Source organism: Sturnira hondurensis, unplaced genomic scaffold, assembly GCF_014824575.4.
Source record: "Sturnira hondurensis isolate 20B ecotype Veracruz unplaced genomic scaffold, ASM1482457v3 Scaffold0023357, whole genome shotgun sequence".
NCBI lineage: Eukaryota > Metazoa > Chordata > Mammalia > Chiroptera > Phyllostomidae > Sturnira > Sturnira hondurensis.
Window position 1 is genome coordinate 3,492,725 of NW_028095988.1, and position 17,507 is coordinate 3,510,231.

At 38.1% G+C, this 17,507-nt stretch overlaps 1 protein-coding gene across 1 annotated transcript in view; it reads left to right on the top strand.

The window, feature by feature from the left end:
- Nucleotides 1–17,507, top strand: part of UBXN7 (UBX domain protein 7) — a 63,343-nt gene that overhangs the window by 22,459 nt on the left and 23,377 nt on the right. Inside the window, exons 3-5 of the mRNA XM_037037675.1 lie at nucleotides 3,567–3,634; nucleotides 12,972–13,037; nucleotides 16,849–16,961. Coding sequence (XP_036893570.1) covers nucleotides 3,567–3,634; nucleotides 12,972–13,037; nucleotides 16,849–16,961 — 247 coding nt within the window. The remainder of the gene's footprint in view (nucleotides 1–3,566; nucleotides 3,635–12,971; nucleotides 13,038–16,848; nucleotides 16,962–17,507) is intronic.

The window sequence follows — 17,507 nt, forward strand, 5'->3', positions numbered from 1 at the left end:
ATAATATAATTTTGAATTTCTTTTTAAAGATTTCATTTAATTTTTAGACAGAAGGGAAGGGAAGGAGAAAGAAAGGGAAAGAAACACCAATGTGTGGTTGCCTCTTACATGCCCCCTACTGAGGACCTGGCCTGCAACTCAGGTGTGTGCGCTGACTGGGAATTGGACCAGTGACCTTTTGGTTCACAGGCTGGTACTCAATCCACTGAGCTGCACCAACTGGGGAAATTTTGAATTATTTTTTATCCTTTAGTCATTAGTCTTACTGTATATTTCTTTGTCTAGTTATTTGATTACTGGATGTTAGTTCTTGATGACAAAGGAATATTCATACTTTATTTCATAAAGTATATTTTAGAGTTCTGAGTCTTAGATATCAAAAAAACAGTGCCTTAAGTTCAGTTATTACTATTAGAAACACCCGAAACAAAGGGCCTAACTTAAATTAACATTATAAGCAGGAAGATAATAAATTTGGAACCTGCTATTTGCCATGAACATTAATTAGCAGAATTTAATATTAGAGTTAAAACTGTAAAATAAGCTGATATTTAAAGGAACATAACACCATTTTTACAGTATATCGAAATGTGGGTTTTTTTGTTTTTCCTTTTTTACTGGAAGACATGGGTTATTAGTAAACTCTCTAGACATAAACTTTTAAGAATTTATAGGCTTTTAAAAGATGAGTAATTGCCCTGACTGGTGTGGCTCAGTGGGCTGGGCATCATCCTGCAGACAGAAAGGTCACAGGTTTGATTCCTGGCCAGGATGTCCAGGACACATGCCTGAGTGGCAGGCCAGGTCTCAGGATGGGAATGTGCGAGAGGTAACCAATTGATGTTTCTCTCGTACTCTTTCTCCCTCCCTTCCATTCTCTCTAAAAATAAATTTTAAAAAATTGAGTAATTATTTTTTCTTTTCCGTATAGTAGGATCTATTGAATAAATAATCCAGGGTAATACCTATGTTAGCCATCTTCATAACTAGCATAAAATTCACTTTATGTTTCGTTAAGCTTATTTTAATATATCTGTGTAATTATTTATTTGATGTGGTAGTAAAGTGCTTTTATTAAGCCAATATTTTTCAATTAATTTTTTGCCTGATTTTCAAAGTTTTCATTTAAAAATATTTTTTGATTATTAGAGAGAGGGAGAGAGATAAACATGGATTTGTTGTTCCATTTATATATGCATTCATCAGTGGGTTCTTTTTTATTTTTTTTAAATTTTAGAGGGGAAGGGAGGGAGAAGGAGAGGAAAAGAAACATTGATGGGAGAGAGAAACATCAATTGGACTGCCTTTTGTACGTGCCTCAACTGGGGACCAAACCTGCAACTGGGGCACGTGCCCTGACTGGAAATCGAACCAGTGACCCTTGTGTTTTCACAATGATACCCAACCATGAAGACTTCTGGCCAAGATGGAGGCATAGGTAGAAACACTGTGACTCAAGTTTAAAGACAACAAAGTTTTAGTAACAAAAATGCATCCAAAACAGAGAAAAATGAACTATACAGAAGTCCAACAACAACGAACCATTCATCCAGACCGGTAGGAGGGGCGGCGCCAGCAGCTGGTGGAGCAGGGTTGCGCAGGAAAACTGGGCCAGACAGACCCAGGCGTGCAGGCGGCAGTTGACAGATCCCAGGCATGGGGTTGCAATGGGCGGACCCAGTGAGGGCTCAAGGTGGCAGGCTGACTGTAGTCACACATTCGCGCACAGATAAACCAGATGAAGGAGTGAGCAGTGAGACAGACTACTCAGGCCTTAGCGTTGGGAAACAGCAGAGGGGGCCACCATTACCCCTCTCTGACCCCACCCCCATATATAGCATCGCAACCCAGTGACTGGGTCGCCTTGCCCTAGGTGTTCACCTAGGGCTTTGCCCCTTATACCTAACAGGTGTGAACAGACCAAAACATTATGGCTCAAGAAGAACTTGAAGCCCCAGAGCCAATAATTCTAAGTGACCAAGAGATAGCCCACCTTTCAGATGCACAGTTCAAAACACTGGTGATCAGGATGCTCACAGAACTAGTTGATTTTAGTCACAAATTAGAGGAACAAATGAAGGCTAAACTAATTGAAATGAAGGGAAATGCACAGGAAACCAACACTGATGGAAAGGAAACTGGGACTCAAAACAATCTTCTGGACCAGAAGGAAGGAAAAAATGACCAAACAGAAAAGAATGAAGAAACAAGAATTCAAAAAAAAAATGAGGAGAGGCTTAGGAACCTCCAGGACATCTTTAAACATTCCAACATCTGAATTATAGGGGTACTAGAAGGGGAAGAGGAACAGCCACAAGTGGAACGCGTATTTGAACACATAACAAAGGAGAACTTCCCCAATCTGGCAAAGGAAATAGACTTCCAGGAAGTCCAGAAAGCTCAGAGAGTGCCAAAGAAGTTGGACCCAAGAAGGAACACACCAAGGCACATCATAATTACATTAGCCAAGGTGAAAATGAAGGAGAGAATCCTAGAAGCAGCAAGAGATAAGGGGACAGTCACCTACAAAGGAGTTCCCAGCAGACTGTCAGCTGATTTCTCAAAAGAGAACTTACAGGCAAGAAGGGGCTGGAAAGAAGGATTCCAAGTCATGAAATCCAAAGACCTACATCCAAGATTGCTTTATCCAGCAAAGCTTTCATTTAGAATGGATGGGCAGATAAAGTGCTTCTCAGATAAGATCAAATTCAAGGAGTTCATCATCACCAAGCCCTTATTATATGAAATGTTAAAGGGACTTACATATAAGAAAAAGAAGATAAAAAAGATGAACAGTGAAAGGACAGCAAACTCACATTTATTACCAACCACACCTAAAACAAAAGCAAACCAAGAGAACAGCTAGATCAGGAGTGGAACCATAGAAATGAAGAACACATGGAGGGTTAGCAATAGGGGAGTGGGAGGAGGAGAAAGGGGGAGAAGGTACAGAGAATAAGTAGCATAGACAGTAGGTATAAAATAGGGGGAGGGCAAGAATAGTGTGGGAAATATAGAATCTAAAGAAGTTGAGACACGTGGTCATAAACTAAAGGGGGGGTGGTGGGGGAGGGGTGTGCAGGGTGGAGGGGAATGAAGGGGGGAAATAATACAACTGTAATGGCATAATCAATAAAATATATTTTTAAAAAAACAATGATACCCAGCCAACTGAGCCACACCAATTGGGGCCATTGGTTGATTCTTGTACGTATCCTGAGGGGAGATAGAACCCACAACCTTGTTGTATTAGGATGACACTCTAGCCAAAGTCCTGATATTTTTTTAAATTAATGCTTGCCTTCCCCCCTTTTTGGAAAGAATGTAGGGCAGGGAACTTGACTGGGAAGGGGAAATACTTTGTCCTCTTTCTTTATAAATCATTTGAATTACCTTGTACTTTAATTCCAATTGATCTCTATATGGAAACAGTATTCACCATAGTGGTTCCTGAAAGTTAAGTCTGGTGTTCATTATTTATTAATTTGAATGCACTCACAATGGTTACAGAAAGAATAGGTAGCAAAACCACTTCATTTTGGTATTTTCTCACTTTTTTTGAATAGAGAAGAAGTTCGTGCCCCAATTCCTCAAAAACAGGAAATATTGGTGGAACCAGAACCTTTGTTTGGTGGTAAGTTCTCCTTTTTTTCTTGGCTTTATTTGACTTCGTTTTTACCTTTAGGATTCTAATGAAACTATCGAAAGATACGAAGGCTTGCTCAGATTGTTACTTTAAGTGTATAGTCAGTTCTTATCTTGTGGCCTCTTCTCAGGAAAGGTGTATAATTGGTTGTTCTGAGGAGTGAACCAGACTAAAAAGTTGGTACAAATACCAACTGCAGGCCAAAGGGAGGACAATTTGAAACTGCTGCCTTGTAAAGAAAACTAATCATTGTGTCACTAGAGAAAAAGACTCCAGTTACTTTTATGTTCTGGATACCTACCTTACCTGAGTGCCATATTCTTAGTGTTGTGATATGCCTTACTTTCACTTTTTCTTAATTTCTGGACATGTTTTCCTGTTTTGACCAAAGGAGAAAGTGATATATCATCCATGCAAAAAAAATGTAATATCAGTCTGGGGTGTATAGAGAAGATGGGAAAAATAGGATGTGTAATCAGACTTAAAGGAAAGTTACTATTTTAGTTTAATAAACACTTTTTGTGAGCCAGATATTTTAGGTATTAATAGGTATATGTAAAAGGAGAAGACAAAGCGATCTAGTTGGATAGACAAATGCATAGAAATGTACATTGTACATATTGAGAATAGTAACGCAGGGAAATAAGGCCTATAAAAAGTTTTACTGGTAAACTAGACTAAAGGAGAACAAGTAAGTTGTAAGAGAGAGAGATGAAGAAAATTATATAAACCATATCCTTTTTTAAATTGAATTTACTGGTGACATTGTTTAATAAAATAATACAGGTTTCAGGGGTACAGTTCTATAATATGTCATCTGTATAGAGTGTTCATCACCCCAAGTCAGGTATCCTTTCACCTCTATCCCCCCTTTACCCTTTGCTACCTCTCCCCACCCCACTTTCCCACTAGTAATCACCATACTCTTGTCTATGTCTATGAGGTATTTTCTTTTTTTCTTAATCCCTTTACTTTTTTCACACAGCACCCACCCCTTCCTATGACAGCTCTCAGTCTGTTCTCTGTATCTGCGAGCCTGTTTCGATTTTGTTTGTTAGTGTTATATAAGTGATATCTTTTGATTTGAAAAAGCACCTTAATTGAGAGTATTTTTTTTAAGGTTGATCTTTAGCTTTGGGTTTTACTGTAGCAAGAAATAAAAGAATATACCATTTAGATTCAGACATAGATACAGAAGGAAGAAAACTGTAAGATCTGAATATTGAAGTATAACATGTGCATTCTGTATTGTTCAATTCAGCCAGTTGTTGTGTTAATCCACTAGAAGTAATAAAGCAAATAATTTTTAAAATATAAATGTTACAAATATTTTTAGAGCTGTGGAGTAATACCCTTGTAAGATTTATGGTGTTTTTTTTTAATTGCAAAGAAGAAGGCGGGATATTTGAATGGAGAAGACTACAGGAAGTAGATTTTGTGCTGTTTTACTGTTGAACAAAGACAAAAGAAGTCCCATTTGAAATCCCACTAATCCTCATCTTACTTTTTGTTTGATATACATTAGGAGGATGAGAATGACTTTATATAGTTAGGAAGTGAGTCTGAACTATCATTAGACTTATTATAACCTAAGAGACGTTTTTAGATAATTATTTCTTTTTAGGGCAGTATTAATTTAAAGTGTGATTCTTTTTTTTAAGTATTTTATTGATTATGCTGTTATAGTTTTCCCAGTTTTTTCTCCTTTTTCCCCCCTCTGGCCTACATCCCCAACCCTCCTGCATTCCCCACCCCTCTCTTTCGTGTCCATGGGTTGTACACATAAGTTCTTTGAGTTCTCTGTTTCCTATACCATTTTTAACCTCTCCCCATCTATTTTATGCCTACTAATTATGCTTCTTATTCCCTGTACCTTTCCCTCCCAATTCGTCCCCTCCCCTTCCCCACTGAAAACTTTGCATCTGATGTCCATTTTTCTGATTCTGTTCAGTTCTAATTGTTTGCTTAGTTTTTGTTTTCATTGTTTTTCTTTTTTCTTAGGTTCAGTTGTTGATAGTTGTGTTTGTCCTCACTTTACTGTTCATATTTTTTATCTTCTTTTTCTTAGATAAGTCCCTTTAACATTTTGTATAAGGGCTTGGTGATGATGAACTCCTTGAACTTGACCTTATCTGGGAAGCACTTCATCTGCCCATCCATTCTAAATGATAGCTTTGCTGGATATAGCAATCTTAAATGTAGGTCCTTGCCTTTCATAACTCAGAATACTTCTTTCCAGCTCCTTCTTCTCTGTAAGGTTTCTTTTTTTTTCTTTAATATTTTATTTATTTATCTTTAGAGGGGAAGGGAAGGAGAGAGGAAGAGAAACATTAATGTATGGTTGCTTCTTGTGCATCCCCTGCTGGGAACTGGTCCCTCCTGGGAACTTGCCTGCAACCCAGGCATGTGCCCTGACTGGGAATCGAACCTTGATCGTCTGGTTCGCAGGCCCGCGCTCAATCCACTGAGCTACACCAGCCAGGGCTGTAAGGTTTCTCTTGAGAAATGAGCTGATAGGTAGCCTTATGGGAATTCCTTTGTAGATAACACTTTCCTTGTCCCTTGCTGCTTTTAAGATTCTCTCCTTGTCTTTAATCTTGGGTAAATTATATGTCTTGGTATGTTCCTTCTTGGGTCCAACTTCTTTAGGGGTTGCTGGACTTCCTAAAAGTCTGTTTCCTTTGCCAGATTGGGGAAGTTTTTCTTCATCATTTTTTTAAGTAAGTTTTCAATTTCTTGCTCTTCTTTTTCTCCTTCTGGTACCCCTATGATTTGGACATAGGAACAGTTAAAGTTGTCCTGAAGTTCCTAAGCCTCGCCTCATTTGTTTGCATTCTTGTTTTTTCATTCTGTTCTAGTTGAATGTTTGTTTCTTCCTTCTGGTCCAAATCGTTGATGTGAGTCCTGGTTTCTTTCTCTTCACTGTTGTTTCCCTATATATTTTTCTTTATTTCACTTTTCATAGCCTTCATTTCTTTCTCTGTATTACATCTGTATTCAACCAATTCTGTGAGCACCCTGATTACCAGTGGTTTGAACTCTGCATCTGATAGGTTGGCTGTCTCGTTGTCACTTATTTTTTTTTTTCTGGAGTTTTGATCTGTTCTTTTATTTGGGCCATATTTCTTTCTCTTGGTACACCTGTTAGGTATAAAGGGCAGAGCCTTAAGTATTCACCAGGATGGGGCAACCCATGTTACTACATTGTGGTGCTCTCTGTGCGGGAGGGGCCAGAGAGGGAACAATGCTGCTTGCTCAGCTGTTGGCTGGCTTTCAGTCACTTCCGCTGCTACCCACAAGCAAATTGGGCCCTTTTGGTGCTGATTTCTGGGTTGGTGGGTTTGTGTATGTTCTAGGAACTTGTGAGTCTCTCCAACAAACTGTCCTATGAGGCTGGGAGTTTCTTTTGCCACCCCAAACCCCATAGGTTTTTACAGCCAGAGGTTCTGAGGCTGTGGTTTCCTACACTAGAACCCTGGGTTGCACAGTCTGTCTCACTCCCCAATTGTTCCTCCTGGTTTATCCAAACGCAAATGTGGGACTGCCCACCCCTGGTACGCCAGTTGCCACCTCACCTGCCTGTTCCATCACCGTGCCTCGTGTCCTCTCTGGCCTGGCTGCCTGTCTCCACTCCTTCTGCCAGTCTGGATGAATGTTTCTTTTTTAACTCCTTGGTTGTTTGACTTCATACAGTTTGATTTTCTTGCAGTTTTGGTTGCTTTTTGTTTTTAAATTTGTCATTCTTGTTTTGCTTATACGAGGAAGCAAAGAATATCTACCTATGCCTCCGTCTTGGCCAGAAGTCCAAGGAAAGTTAAAATCCTTGATTGTTGGTTGATTGATTGATTTTAGAAAGATAGATGGAGAGAAACATTGACTTGTTGTTCCACTTATTTATCCATTCATTGGTTGATTCTTGTATGTGCCCTGACCAGGGATGGAACGTGCAACTTTAGCATATCAAGATGATGAACTAACTAACTGAACTACCTGTCAAGGGTTAAGGAAAAGTTCTTATACAATAGTTTGAGTTGTAAGCTAAATTAGCTGCTTTTTTTTAATGGAACATTATTTTCTATGTAGATTGCTGACAAGCTATAGATATTTTTTAATTTATTCCATTCTTTTATTTTGAATTTTATTTACCAATTACAGTTTACAGTCAGTATTATGTATTAGTTTCAGGTATACAGCATAGTGGTTAGATAATCCTATACTTTACCAAATGTTTCCCCCAATATATCCAGTGCCCACCTGATACCACATATATAGGTATTACAGTATTACTGAATTATACCGTGTTAGACTTTTTGTCTCTATGACTGTTTTGTAAGTACCAGTTTGTCCTTCTTAATCCCATCACCATTTTCACCCAGTTACCCAAGTTCCTTTCCTCTGGCAACCATCAGTCTGTTTTTTGTGTCCGTATGTCTGTTTTAATGTTGTTTGTTCATTTATTTTGTTCCTTAGTTACCACACATAAGTAAAATTAGATGGTATTTGTCTTCCTCTGACTTTTACTTAGCATAATACCCCCTCAGTCCATCTGTGCTGTCTCAAATGGTAAGGTTTCATACTTTTTTTTATGGCTGAGTAATATTTCGTTTTGCATGTGTGTGTTTGCGCTCGCACTAAGGTTTTTTATCCACTTGGCTGTTGATGGTCATTTGGATTGCCTTTATAACTTGGCTATTGTAAATAACTTTGTAATGAACACAGGGTGCATATTATATATTCTTTTGAATTAGTGTGTTGGGTTTCTTTAGATGCATACCCAGAAATAGAATTTCTGGGTAATAAGTAAGTTGCATTTTTAAAAATTTGAGGAGCCTCCATACTGTTTTCCATAGTGGCTACCCCAGCTTTCATTCCCACCAAGAGTAGAGGAGGGTTCCCTATTCTCCACATCCTTGCCAGTACTTGCTGTTTGTGGATTTATTGTTTTATTTTTTTAAGATTTTATTTATTTTTTAGAGAGAGAGTAAAGAGTGGAAAAGGGGAGAAAAACACCTATGTGCTAGAGAAACATTGATTGGTTGCCTCTCACACAGCCCCCACCCCCATCCCCCAGCTGGGGACCTGACCTACAACCTAAGCATGTACCTTAATGGGGAATCAAACCAGTGACCTTTCCAATTTCAGGCAGGTGCTCAATCCACTGATCCACACCAGCCAAGACTGTGGATTTATTGTTAATAGCCATTCTGACAGGTTGTGAGGTGATATGTTGTGGTTTTAATTTGCATTTTTCTGATGATTAGTGATATTTAGCCTATTTTAATATGTCTGTTGGCTATCTGTGTGTCCTCTTTGGATAAGTTTCTATTCATAGGTCCTGTCCATTTTTTAATTGGGTTGTCTCTTTTTTATTTTGGTGTCCAGTTGTATGAGTTCTTTATAAAATTTGGGCGTTAACCCCTTAACAGGTGTATCACTGGTGAATATCTTCTCCCATTCAGTATATTGTCTTTTTTGTTTATTGATGATTTCATTTGCTATGCAAAACCTTCTTAGTCTGTTATAGTCCCATTTGTTTCTTCGTTTTTTTTCTTTCAGACAGGCTTATAGTTATTTAGATCTAGACATTTGGCAGACTTTAAAAAAAATTTATGTGTTTATTTTTAGAGAGGGGAAGGGAAGGAGAAAGAGAGGGCGAGAAACATCAAAACATCAATGTGAGAGAGAAACATCAATCAGTTGCCTCTCATGTGCACTCCAGCTGGAGACCAAAGCCACAACTCAGGCATGTGCCCTGGCTGGGAATTGAACTCATGACCTTTTGCTTTTCGAAAGGATGCCCAACCAACTGAGCTACATGGGTCTGGGTGGCAGACATTTTGTTTGAAAATGAACAAAACCTGTTTCTACTTCAATGCAAACAACTGATATCATTTGTTACCGGTGATTTTTTTAAAAAATCTTTCAGGCAGAAATTGGAATTTTAGAAAGTTTATATACACAATTGTGAGCTTGATAACATGTCACTACTTAACAACTTTCTGATGATATTATTGGTGACATTAACAGATGGTGATTATTAAAAGATTATGTAATGAAATGGTCAACAACTCATTGAACAAATATTTTCAAAAGGCCAATGCATGATATTACAGAATTGTGCCTGGGTAAAAGATCTATTCATATGGTATGGCGGATTGCACAGAGAGATTAAATATGTATTGTTGTGTAACAAATTGAGTATTCTGAAACACCAGACATTTGTTATTTCTCAGTTTCTGTGGATCAGGGATTCAGGTGTGGCTTAGCCAGGTGCCTTTGGCTAAGGTCCCTCACAAGGGTGTAATCAAGGTATCAGCCAGGTCTACAGTCATCTTACATAGCTTGAATAGAGGGGGATCTCTCTTTCTGAGCCTGCTTGTGTTACTGTTGGTTGGAGACATCAGGTTGTTACCATAGAGCAAATGAGAGAGCCAGAGAGGACATCCCAAGGTACAAGCCATCATCTTTTTTTTTTTCCCCAATGTGTGGTTGCCTCTCCCGAGCCCCACACTGGGGACCTGGCTTACAACCCAGGCGTGTGCCCTGACTGCGAATTGAACTAGTGACCCTTTGGTTCACAGGCCAGTGCTCAATCCACTGAACCACGCCAGCCAAGGCGCCACCATCTTTTTAAATCTAATATTGGAAGTGACATACCATCCAGGCCTGTCACCTCTGCCACATTCTGTTTCATCCTGCTCATACTCAAGTTACTCAGACACAGTTATGAATTTTGAAAGATAGGGATAATTGGGGTCCATGTTAGGGGCTGCCTACCACATAGACCTATAGATTTTAATGGAACAGCATATGAAAAGTTCATTGATAAGATTTTAGAGTCTGCATTTCAACTGATCTTTAAGAAACTTCCACTGGTTGATTTTTGGTCTAGTATCAGAGGAGAATATTTACAATTATCTTAAAATACTATTAAAATGCTCCTTTTTACAACTATGTATCTATGTAAAATTGAATTTTAATTTTCTTCATACATGTGAACTAAAGGAATAGCAGCAGATGGCAGAACAGAATGCAGAAGCACATCCAAAAATTCAGATACATTCTCTTAAGGCAGATGTTAACAGATTTGTGAAAATGTCACTCTTCTCACTACATTTTTTTCTCCACCTGCCCTACCCTCCTAACTATGAAGCTCCTTTTAGCTCTTTGTTGGTTAGCCTCTTTAGCCCCAGTGACCAGCACTCCTATCATGTAGGCAACAGAGTCAGAGTACAGAGGACTGATGTTTGGTTTCTAGCAGATGGTCTGGAAGAGTCAGGAGACCACATACTGAAGAGGTAGACAGGAGTAATGTTCTAGGGCCAGAGGTGCTGTGCTCTGGAGGGGTTCTTGAAGACGTAGGATAAATAAAGAGGAAGCAGTTGGGAACAGGTTATTGAGCCCACGAAATAAAAGGGGTTGGGTAGAAGGCTAGGAATAAGAGGAACTAGTGAGAATCCCTCCTAGAGAGAGCTAGGAGATAGATCTCTGTCTGATAGAGAAGGGCTAAATTGAGGGTGGGTGGGTTGGGGGAGAAAGGGAGAGTGGGAGAGGAGCAGGCCATTGGCAATTTAAAAGTGTATGAAAACTACCTGCCCAATAATAACATGCTGTCTTACTTAGGTAGCTGTTCCGTTTTACCCTAACCTACTCTTACTTCCTTAATTATTATGGTATCTGATAAAGAGTTTTAAGAAGGCATTCTTGAAAGACTGTTAAACCTGCTAGAAACATACATTAGAAATAGGACCTCTTGATTAAAAATAGTTCCAGGATTGAAAAGAATAACATTCCTCAATTCTTTATAAAGGAATGGAAGAGGGAAATGATGGAGTATTTAAATTTCTAAAACTTTCAATTTAAATAAATGTAATACAACCAAAAGTTAATATAAGTTTAAAAAATTAAAACTAAAACATGGAAGTTTCTATTTTTAACCAAATCCCTTTGCTAGGGATATTATGATTTTTTAATATAAATCCTTAATACAAGTATGTGCATAAATGATATAAGGCCAGATAATAAAATAAAATTTAAATAAAAATGAGATTTTTTACATGTGGTTCTTTCTGCATTTTTTTCTCTTAATAGTTCTTAGATAGAAAGAATTATCCTATATAATAACAAACACAGGCTATTGACATAGATGCTTTGATGTGGGGTCAGGGACTTTTATACCTTCTATCTAATCTTACTAGTAATCATCATTTATTAATGTGGAGTATTGTTCTGGTTACATGTTAGCCAGGAATGCAGTAAGTGAACTTAATGACTATTACCCATGGTCGGAGTCATTAAATGTCCTTATTTACTGTAATAGATATAAATGATCTGGCAAATTTTTTTATGTTTGAAAACACATACAAACAGGAAAATAACATTGTGACTATTGCTTTTTAGACTTTATCTGTAAAATACTTCAGGGTTGGATAATAGACACAGTGCAAGGGGTATCAGAAGACCTTGGTTCTATTCACTTTTCTGTTATTAAACTATTATGTTACTAACTGGAATAATTTTTCTTCCAAAGTTAAAAATGTATTTTGGTATTTATAATTTTACATGTATATCCATTTACTAAAAAGTAGTTTTTAAGTATGGTTTGGAACTCACTAAGTGTTATACCAAAGGGTAATCAGATCCCTTAGGCCAGTGATTTTCAACCTTTTCATCTCTGGTCCATGTAAACTAACTATTAAGACTGTGGTACACCAAAAACTATGTTTTGCTGAGCTGACCAAAAAAAAGTGGTATAATTTTGATTCACTCACACAAGGTGGCTAATGTTGTATTGGCTGTTGTCATTTTTTTATTTGACAGTCTAAGGGAGAAAAGAGGTCAGTGCCCCTGACTAAATAGTCAGGTATTTTAAAAATTCTTGTGGCACTGGTTGAAAATTGCTTCCTTAGGCTAACCTGAATTAGATATTGGCAGCATTTGTAGCTTCATCTCCTTTGGGAGTCATCCTTAAAAATCTTTCTTCCTGTCTTTTACAGAGGTTTGGTCAAGTCTCCTTAACTGGGCCTTAATTTTCTAATTTGTAAAACAAGATGGTTGAGCTGAAGATGGTTGAGTTAATTATGTATGAATGACTTGAAAGTTTTAAAATACTTTATTTTTTATTTAATTATTTTTAAGTGCAGTTTTCTGTCTTTTACTCTCATCTCAGCCCCCACCCCGTGCAAAATACTTTATTTTTTGAAGGAGACCACCATTATGAATCTGAGTGTTTCAAAACAAGAATTACTATAGATAAGGAAGTTTTTAGAATTGTTTCAAAATCAATGTTTAAATTTTTGTATCAATTCTGTTTTTCCCTTTAAAGCTCCTAAAAGACGGCGGCCTGCACGTTCAATATTCGATGGTTTCCGGGATTTTCAAACTGAAACTAGTAGGTATCTATGGATTATTTTATCCCCTATATATCTTTCTCTGCTTCTTTCTCTCTCCATCTTTGTCTTCTCCTTTCCTCTCCCCCTTCTCTCCCGCATGTAAAAGCACAACGTGGAAAAGCACTCATAACTTCCCCATAGGTCAGGATCTTAGTTTGTTTCAGATACTTTATCTTAAAAAAGAAAAAATTATTAATATGATGTCTAATTACTTTGAGGACTCACCTATTGAAAAAGTAAAATTATGCCCTGGCTAGGTAGCTCATTTGATTAGAGTAGTGTCCTGGTATGGCAAGTTTGTGGGTTCAATTCCTGTTCAGGGCACACACAGGAGGCAACCAGTGAGTACATGGATGGGTAGAGCAACAAACCGATGTTTTTTTCTCTCTCCCCACCCCTCTCTCTCTTTCTCTCCCCTTTTCCTGCCTCCCTCTCCACCTCATTTCCCATCCTCTCTAAAATCAATCAGTATATTTTTAAAAATATTTTATTTCATTTTAGAGATAGGGGAAGGGAGGGAGAAAGAAGGACATCAATGTGTGGTTGTCTCTTGTGCACCTTCTTATGGAGATATGTTCCTCAACCCAGGCATGTACTGTGACTGGGAATCAAACCCTCGACCCTTTGGTTCACAGGCTAGCACTCAATCCACTGAGCCACACCAGCTAGAGCTAAATAAAAAAATTTTTTAAGCCCTGGCTGGTGTAGCTCAGTGGATTGAGCGCGGGCCTGCGAACCAGATTATTGTGGTTCGATTCCCAGTCAGGGCACATGCCTGGGTTGCAGGCCAGTTCCTGGCAGGGACCAGTTCCCAGCAGGGGATGCACAAGGAGAGAGGAAGAGGATATTTCTCTTCCTCTCTCCTTCCTTTCCCCTCTAAAGATAAATAAATACATATTTTAAAAAGAATTTTTAAGTAAAATTATTAGATTTCCTGCCAAGATGGTGGCATAGGTAGAAACCCTTTGCTTGCTCACACAACCAAAAGGAGGATAACAACCAATCTAAAATCAATAAACAACTAGAAGTGCCAGAAAATCAAATNTTCCTGGCAGGGACCAGTTCCCAGCAGGGGATGCACAAGAAGCAACCATACATTGATGTTTCTCTTCCTCTCTCCTTCCTTTCCCCTCTAAAGATAAATAAATAAATATTTAAAAAAATTTTTTTAAGTAAAATTATTAGATTTCCTGCCAAGATGGTGGCATAGGTAGAAACCCTTTGCTTGCTCACACAACCAAAAGGAGGATAACAACCAATCTAAAATCAATAAACAACTAGAAGTGCCAGAAAATCAAATTGCATGGAACTCTGACAACCACAGAATTAAAGAAACAGTAAATATAACAACCAGACCGATAAGGCAGCAGTTGGAGAGAATCCAAAACAAGGGGACTTACAGGGCTGGCTGAGAGAAAGGCAGCACGCCCTACGAGCCGGACTGACTTAAGGAGAAACAGACTCACAGTTGACTCTGGATACGGTGGTTTGGAGAAACTCCCAGTCTCACATGAGAGTCTGTTGGAAAGTGCACTAGCCATGAGGAGGCGAGCTGCATTGTTCCCTCTCTAGCCGCCCCCCACAGGCAGCTCCACAGCATAGCAAGGAGGGTTGCCCTGCCTTGGTGGATACCCAAGGCCCCGCCCCCTTACAACTTATTAGGTGTGCTAAGACAAAGAAGTATGGCCCAAATGAAAGACCAAAGCAAAACCCCAGAAACAGCTAAGCAAGGAGGAGATAGCCAATCTATCTGGTGGAGAGTTCAGAGCCCTGGTAATGAAAATGCTCACAGAACTGATTGAGCTTGGTTACAAAATGGAAGAACAGATGAAAGATTTCCAAAATGAAATAAAGGAAAATATTCAGGAAACCATCGGTGATGGGAAGGAAACCAGGAATCAAATCAACAGTTTGGAACAAAAGGAAGAAATAAACATCCAATCAGAAGAAAATGAAGAAACAAGAATTCAAAAAAGTGAAGAGAGGCTTATACAAACCTCTTTGATAACTTGAAATGTTCCAATATCCGAATTACAGGGGTGTCAGAAGGAGAAGAACAGCAGCAAGAAATTGAAAAGTTATTTGAACAAATAATGGAGGAACACTTCCCCAGTCTGGTGAAGAAAATAGACTTCCAAGAAGCCAAGAGAGTCCCAAAGACGTTGGACCCAAAGAAGAACACACTGAAGCACATCATCATTAAGTTACCCAAGATTAAAGACAAAGAGAGAATCTTAAAAGCAGCAAGGGACAAGGAAAGTGTTACCTACAAAGGAATTCCCATAAGGCTACCTATCAGCTCATTTCTCAAAAGAAACGTTACAGACAAGAAGGGGCTGGAAAGAAGTATTCTGAGTTATGAAAGGCTAGGACCGACATCCAAGATTGCTCTATCCAGCAAAGCTATCATTTAGAATGGAAGGGCAGATGAAGTGCTTCCCAGGTAAGGTCAAGGTAAAGGAGTTCATCATCACCAAGCCCTTATTATATGAAATATTAGAGGGAGTTATCTAAGAAAAAGAAGATAAAAAATATGAACAGTAAAATGACAACAAACTCACGACTATCAACAACTGAACCTAAAAAAAAAAAACTAAGCAAACAACTAGGAACAAGAACAAAATCAGAAATGAATATTATAGGGATGGTTTTCGGTGGGGAGGGGAAGGAGAAGTGGGGGTTAAAAGGTACAGGGAAGAATAAGCATAATTGGTAGATAGGCATTAAATAGATGGAGAGAGGTAAAAAATGGTATAGGAAACAGAACTCAACTTATATTTACAACCCATGCACATGAACTAAGGTGGGTAATGCTGGAGGGGGGTGGAGGGGGGATAAAGGGAGAATTGTAATAGCATAATCAATAAAATATACTTTTAAAATAAAATTATGAATTCCGTCTGTGATTTTTATTAATTCCCTCAGAGCTGAGCTGTTCCAAATTTTAACCTACTTGTTGATAGAAGAATAAAAGAAATGGAGATAATATAAAAATCAGGTAATTTACAAAATTAATCAGCTTCTCAATGGGCACTTAAATACTGTCATGAAATAAAAAACTGATTTGCGTCAAGATCCTGATATCTGTCAATGAAAGGCCACAGTGAAAATGGTTATTGTAAGGGAATTGAAAAATAAAGAAAAACACCACTCCAAGCAGCCCCAGTATTAATATTTTGGCTATAGTTGTTTAGAATAGGTTTATATTTTCCTGTGGAATAAGTTAGAATGAGGATCTTGACCTTACCCCTTCAGAGGCATTCATACTGGTTTAGCAATGGGATTTTAAAGGAGAAAATAGTTATGTTTAGAGGATATGTGAGAAACTCATGGACTGTGTTTGATTTTGTAGTTGATTTGTAATGAGCTTATTGAAGCACAGGTAGGTCTTGTAACTTTGGAGTGTTGAAGGGGACTCCAAACTGACCCAGGTCTTCCAGGGAATCCTGTGCCCTGCCAATTTTAAAGATTGGGAATATAGCTAGAAACAACAGGTAAATTAGGATCACCTTCAGAGCCAGATAAATGGAGTTCAAAGTTTTCTCATATACTAAAAGTTAGTTTTGAATATGTGAAGGAAATATTTTGATTGTGTCTCTATATAAATTTCTGCTTTTATCTTTACCATTGGGCAGAAAGCTACCACCAAATCTTAAAACTCATTCACTTTGTATTATTTTCAGAATCAGCATTTAATATTTGCATTTGAAGTTAAGCAATTTTTACAATTGATACTCGCAGTTTTTGTATTGCAAGATTTATGCCTTTTATTTTATGTAATTGAAACTTTCTCATTCTCCTGTGTTGCAGTTCGGCAAGAACAGGAATTAAGAAATGGAGGAGCCATAGACAAGAAACTAACTACCCTTGCAGATCTATTCCGGCCACCCATTGATTTGATGCATAAAGGCAGCTTTGAAACAGTAAGTAGTTGGAAATTCTAAGGCCTAACCATGAATCCTTTTGCATTGTCAGTGCCATTTTTTTTTCTTTCTAAGAGAAAAAATGTTTTCAGCATACTGTATAGGGAATTGGCATAAGTATGATATGAGATACAGTAAAAGGTTTGTAGGTATCTTTTGCCTACCTTTCTAGGGGTTCCTAATGTATTTTAAAAGAACATCTCTGTACTCTGGCCAGATGGCTCAGTTGCTTGGAGCTTTATCCCGTTCAACAAAGGTAGCGAGTTTGATCCCTAGTCAGGGCACGTACGTAGGTTGCAGGTTTGGTTCCCAGTTGGTGCGCAAACAAGAGACAGTCAGTGTTAATGAATGATCTGGCCTAGGAAAGGGAACATTTAATATGTAAGTTCTATGAACACAAGAACTTTATTTATTGTATTTAATGCCTAGAAGAGTTTTTGGCACATAATTGACTATCATTAAATCTTTATTAAATGATTGAATGGCATAATCTGGAGTACATTGTACAGAAAGAATCAGAACAATTTTCATAATAGTTCCTGTTTT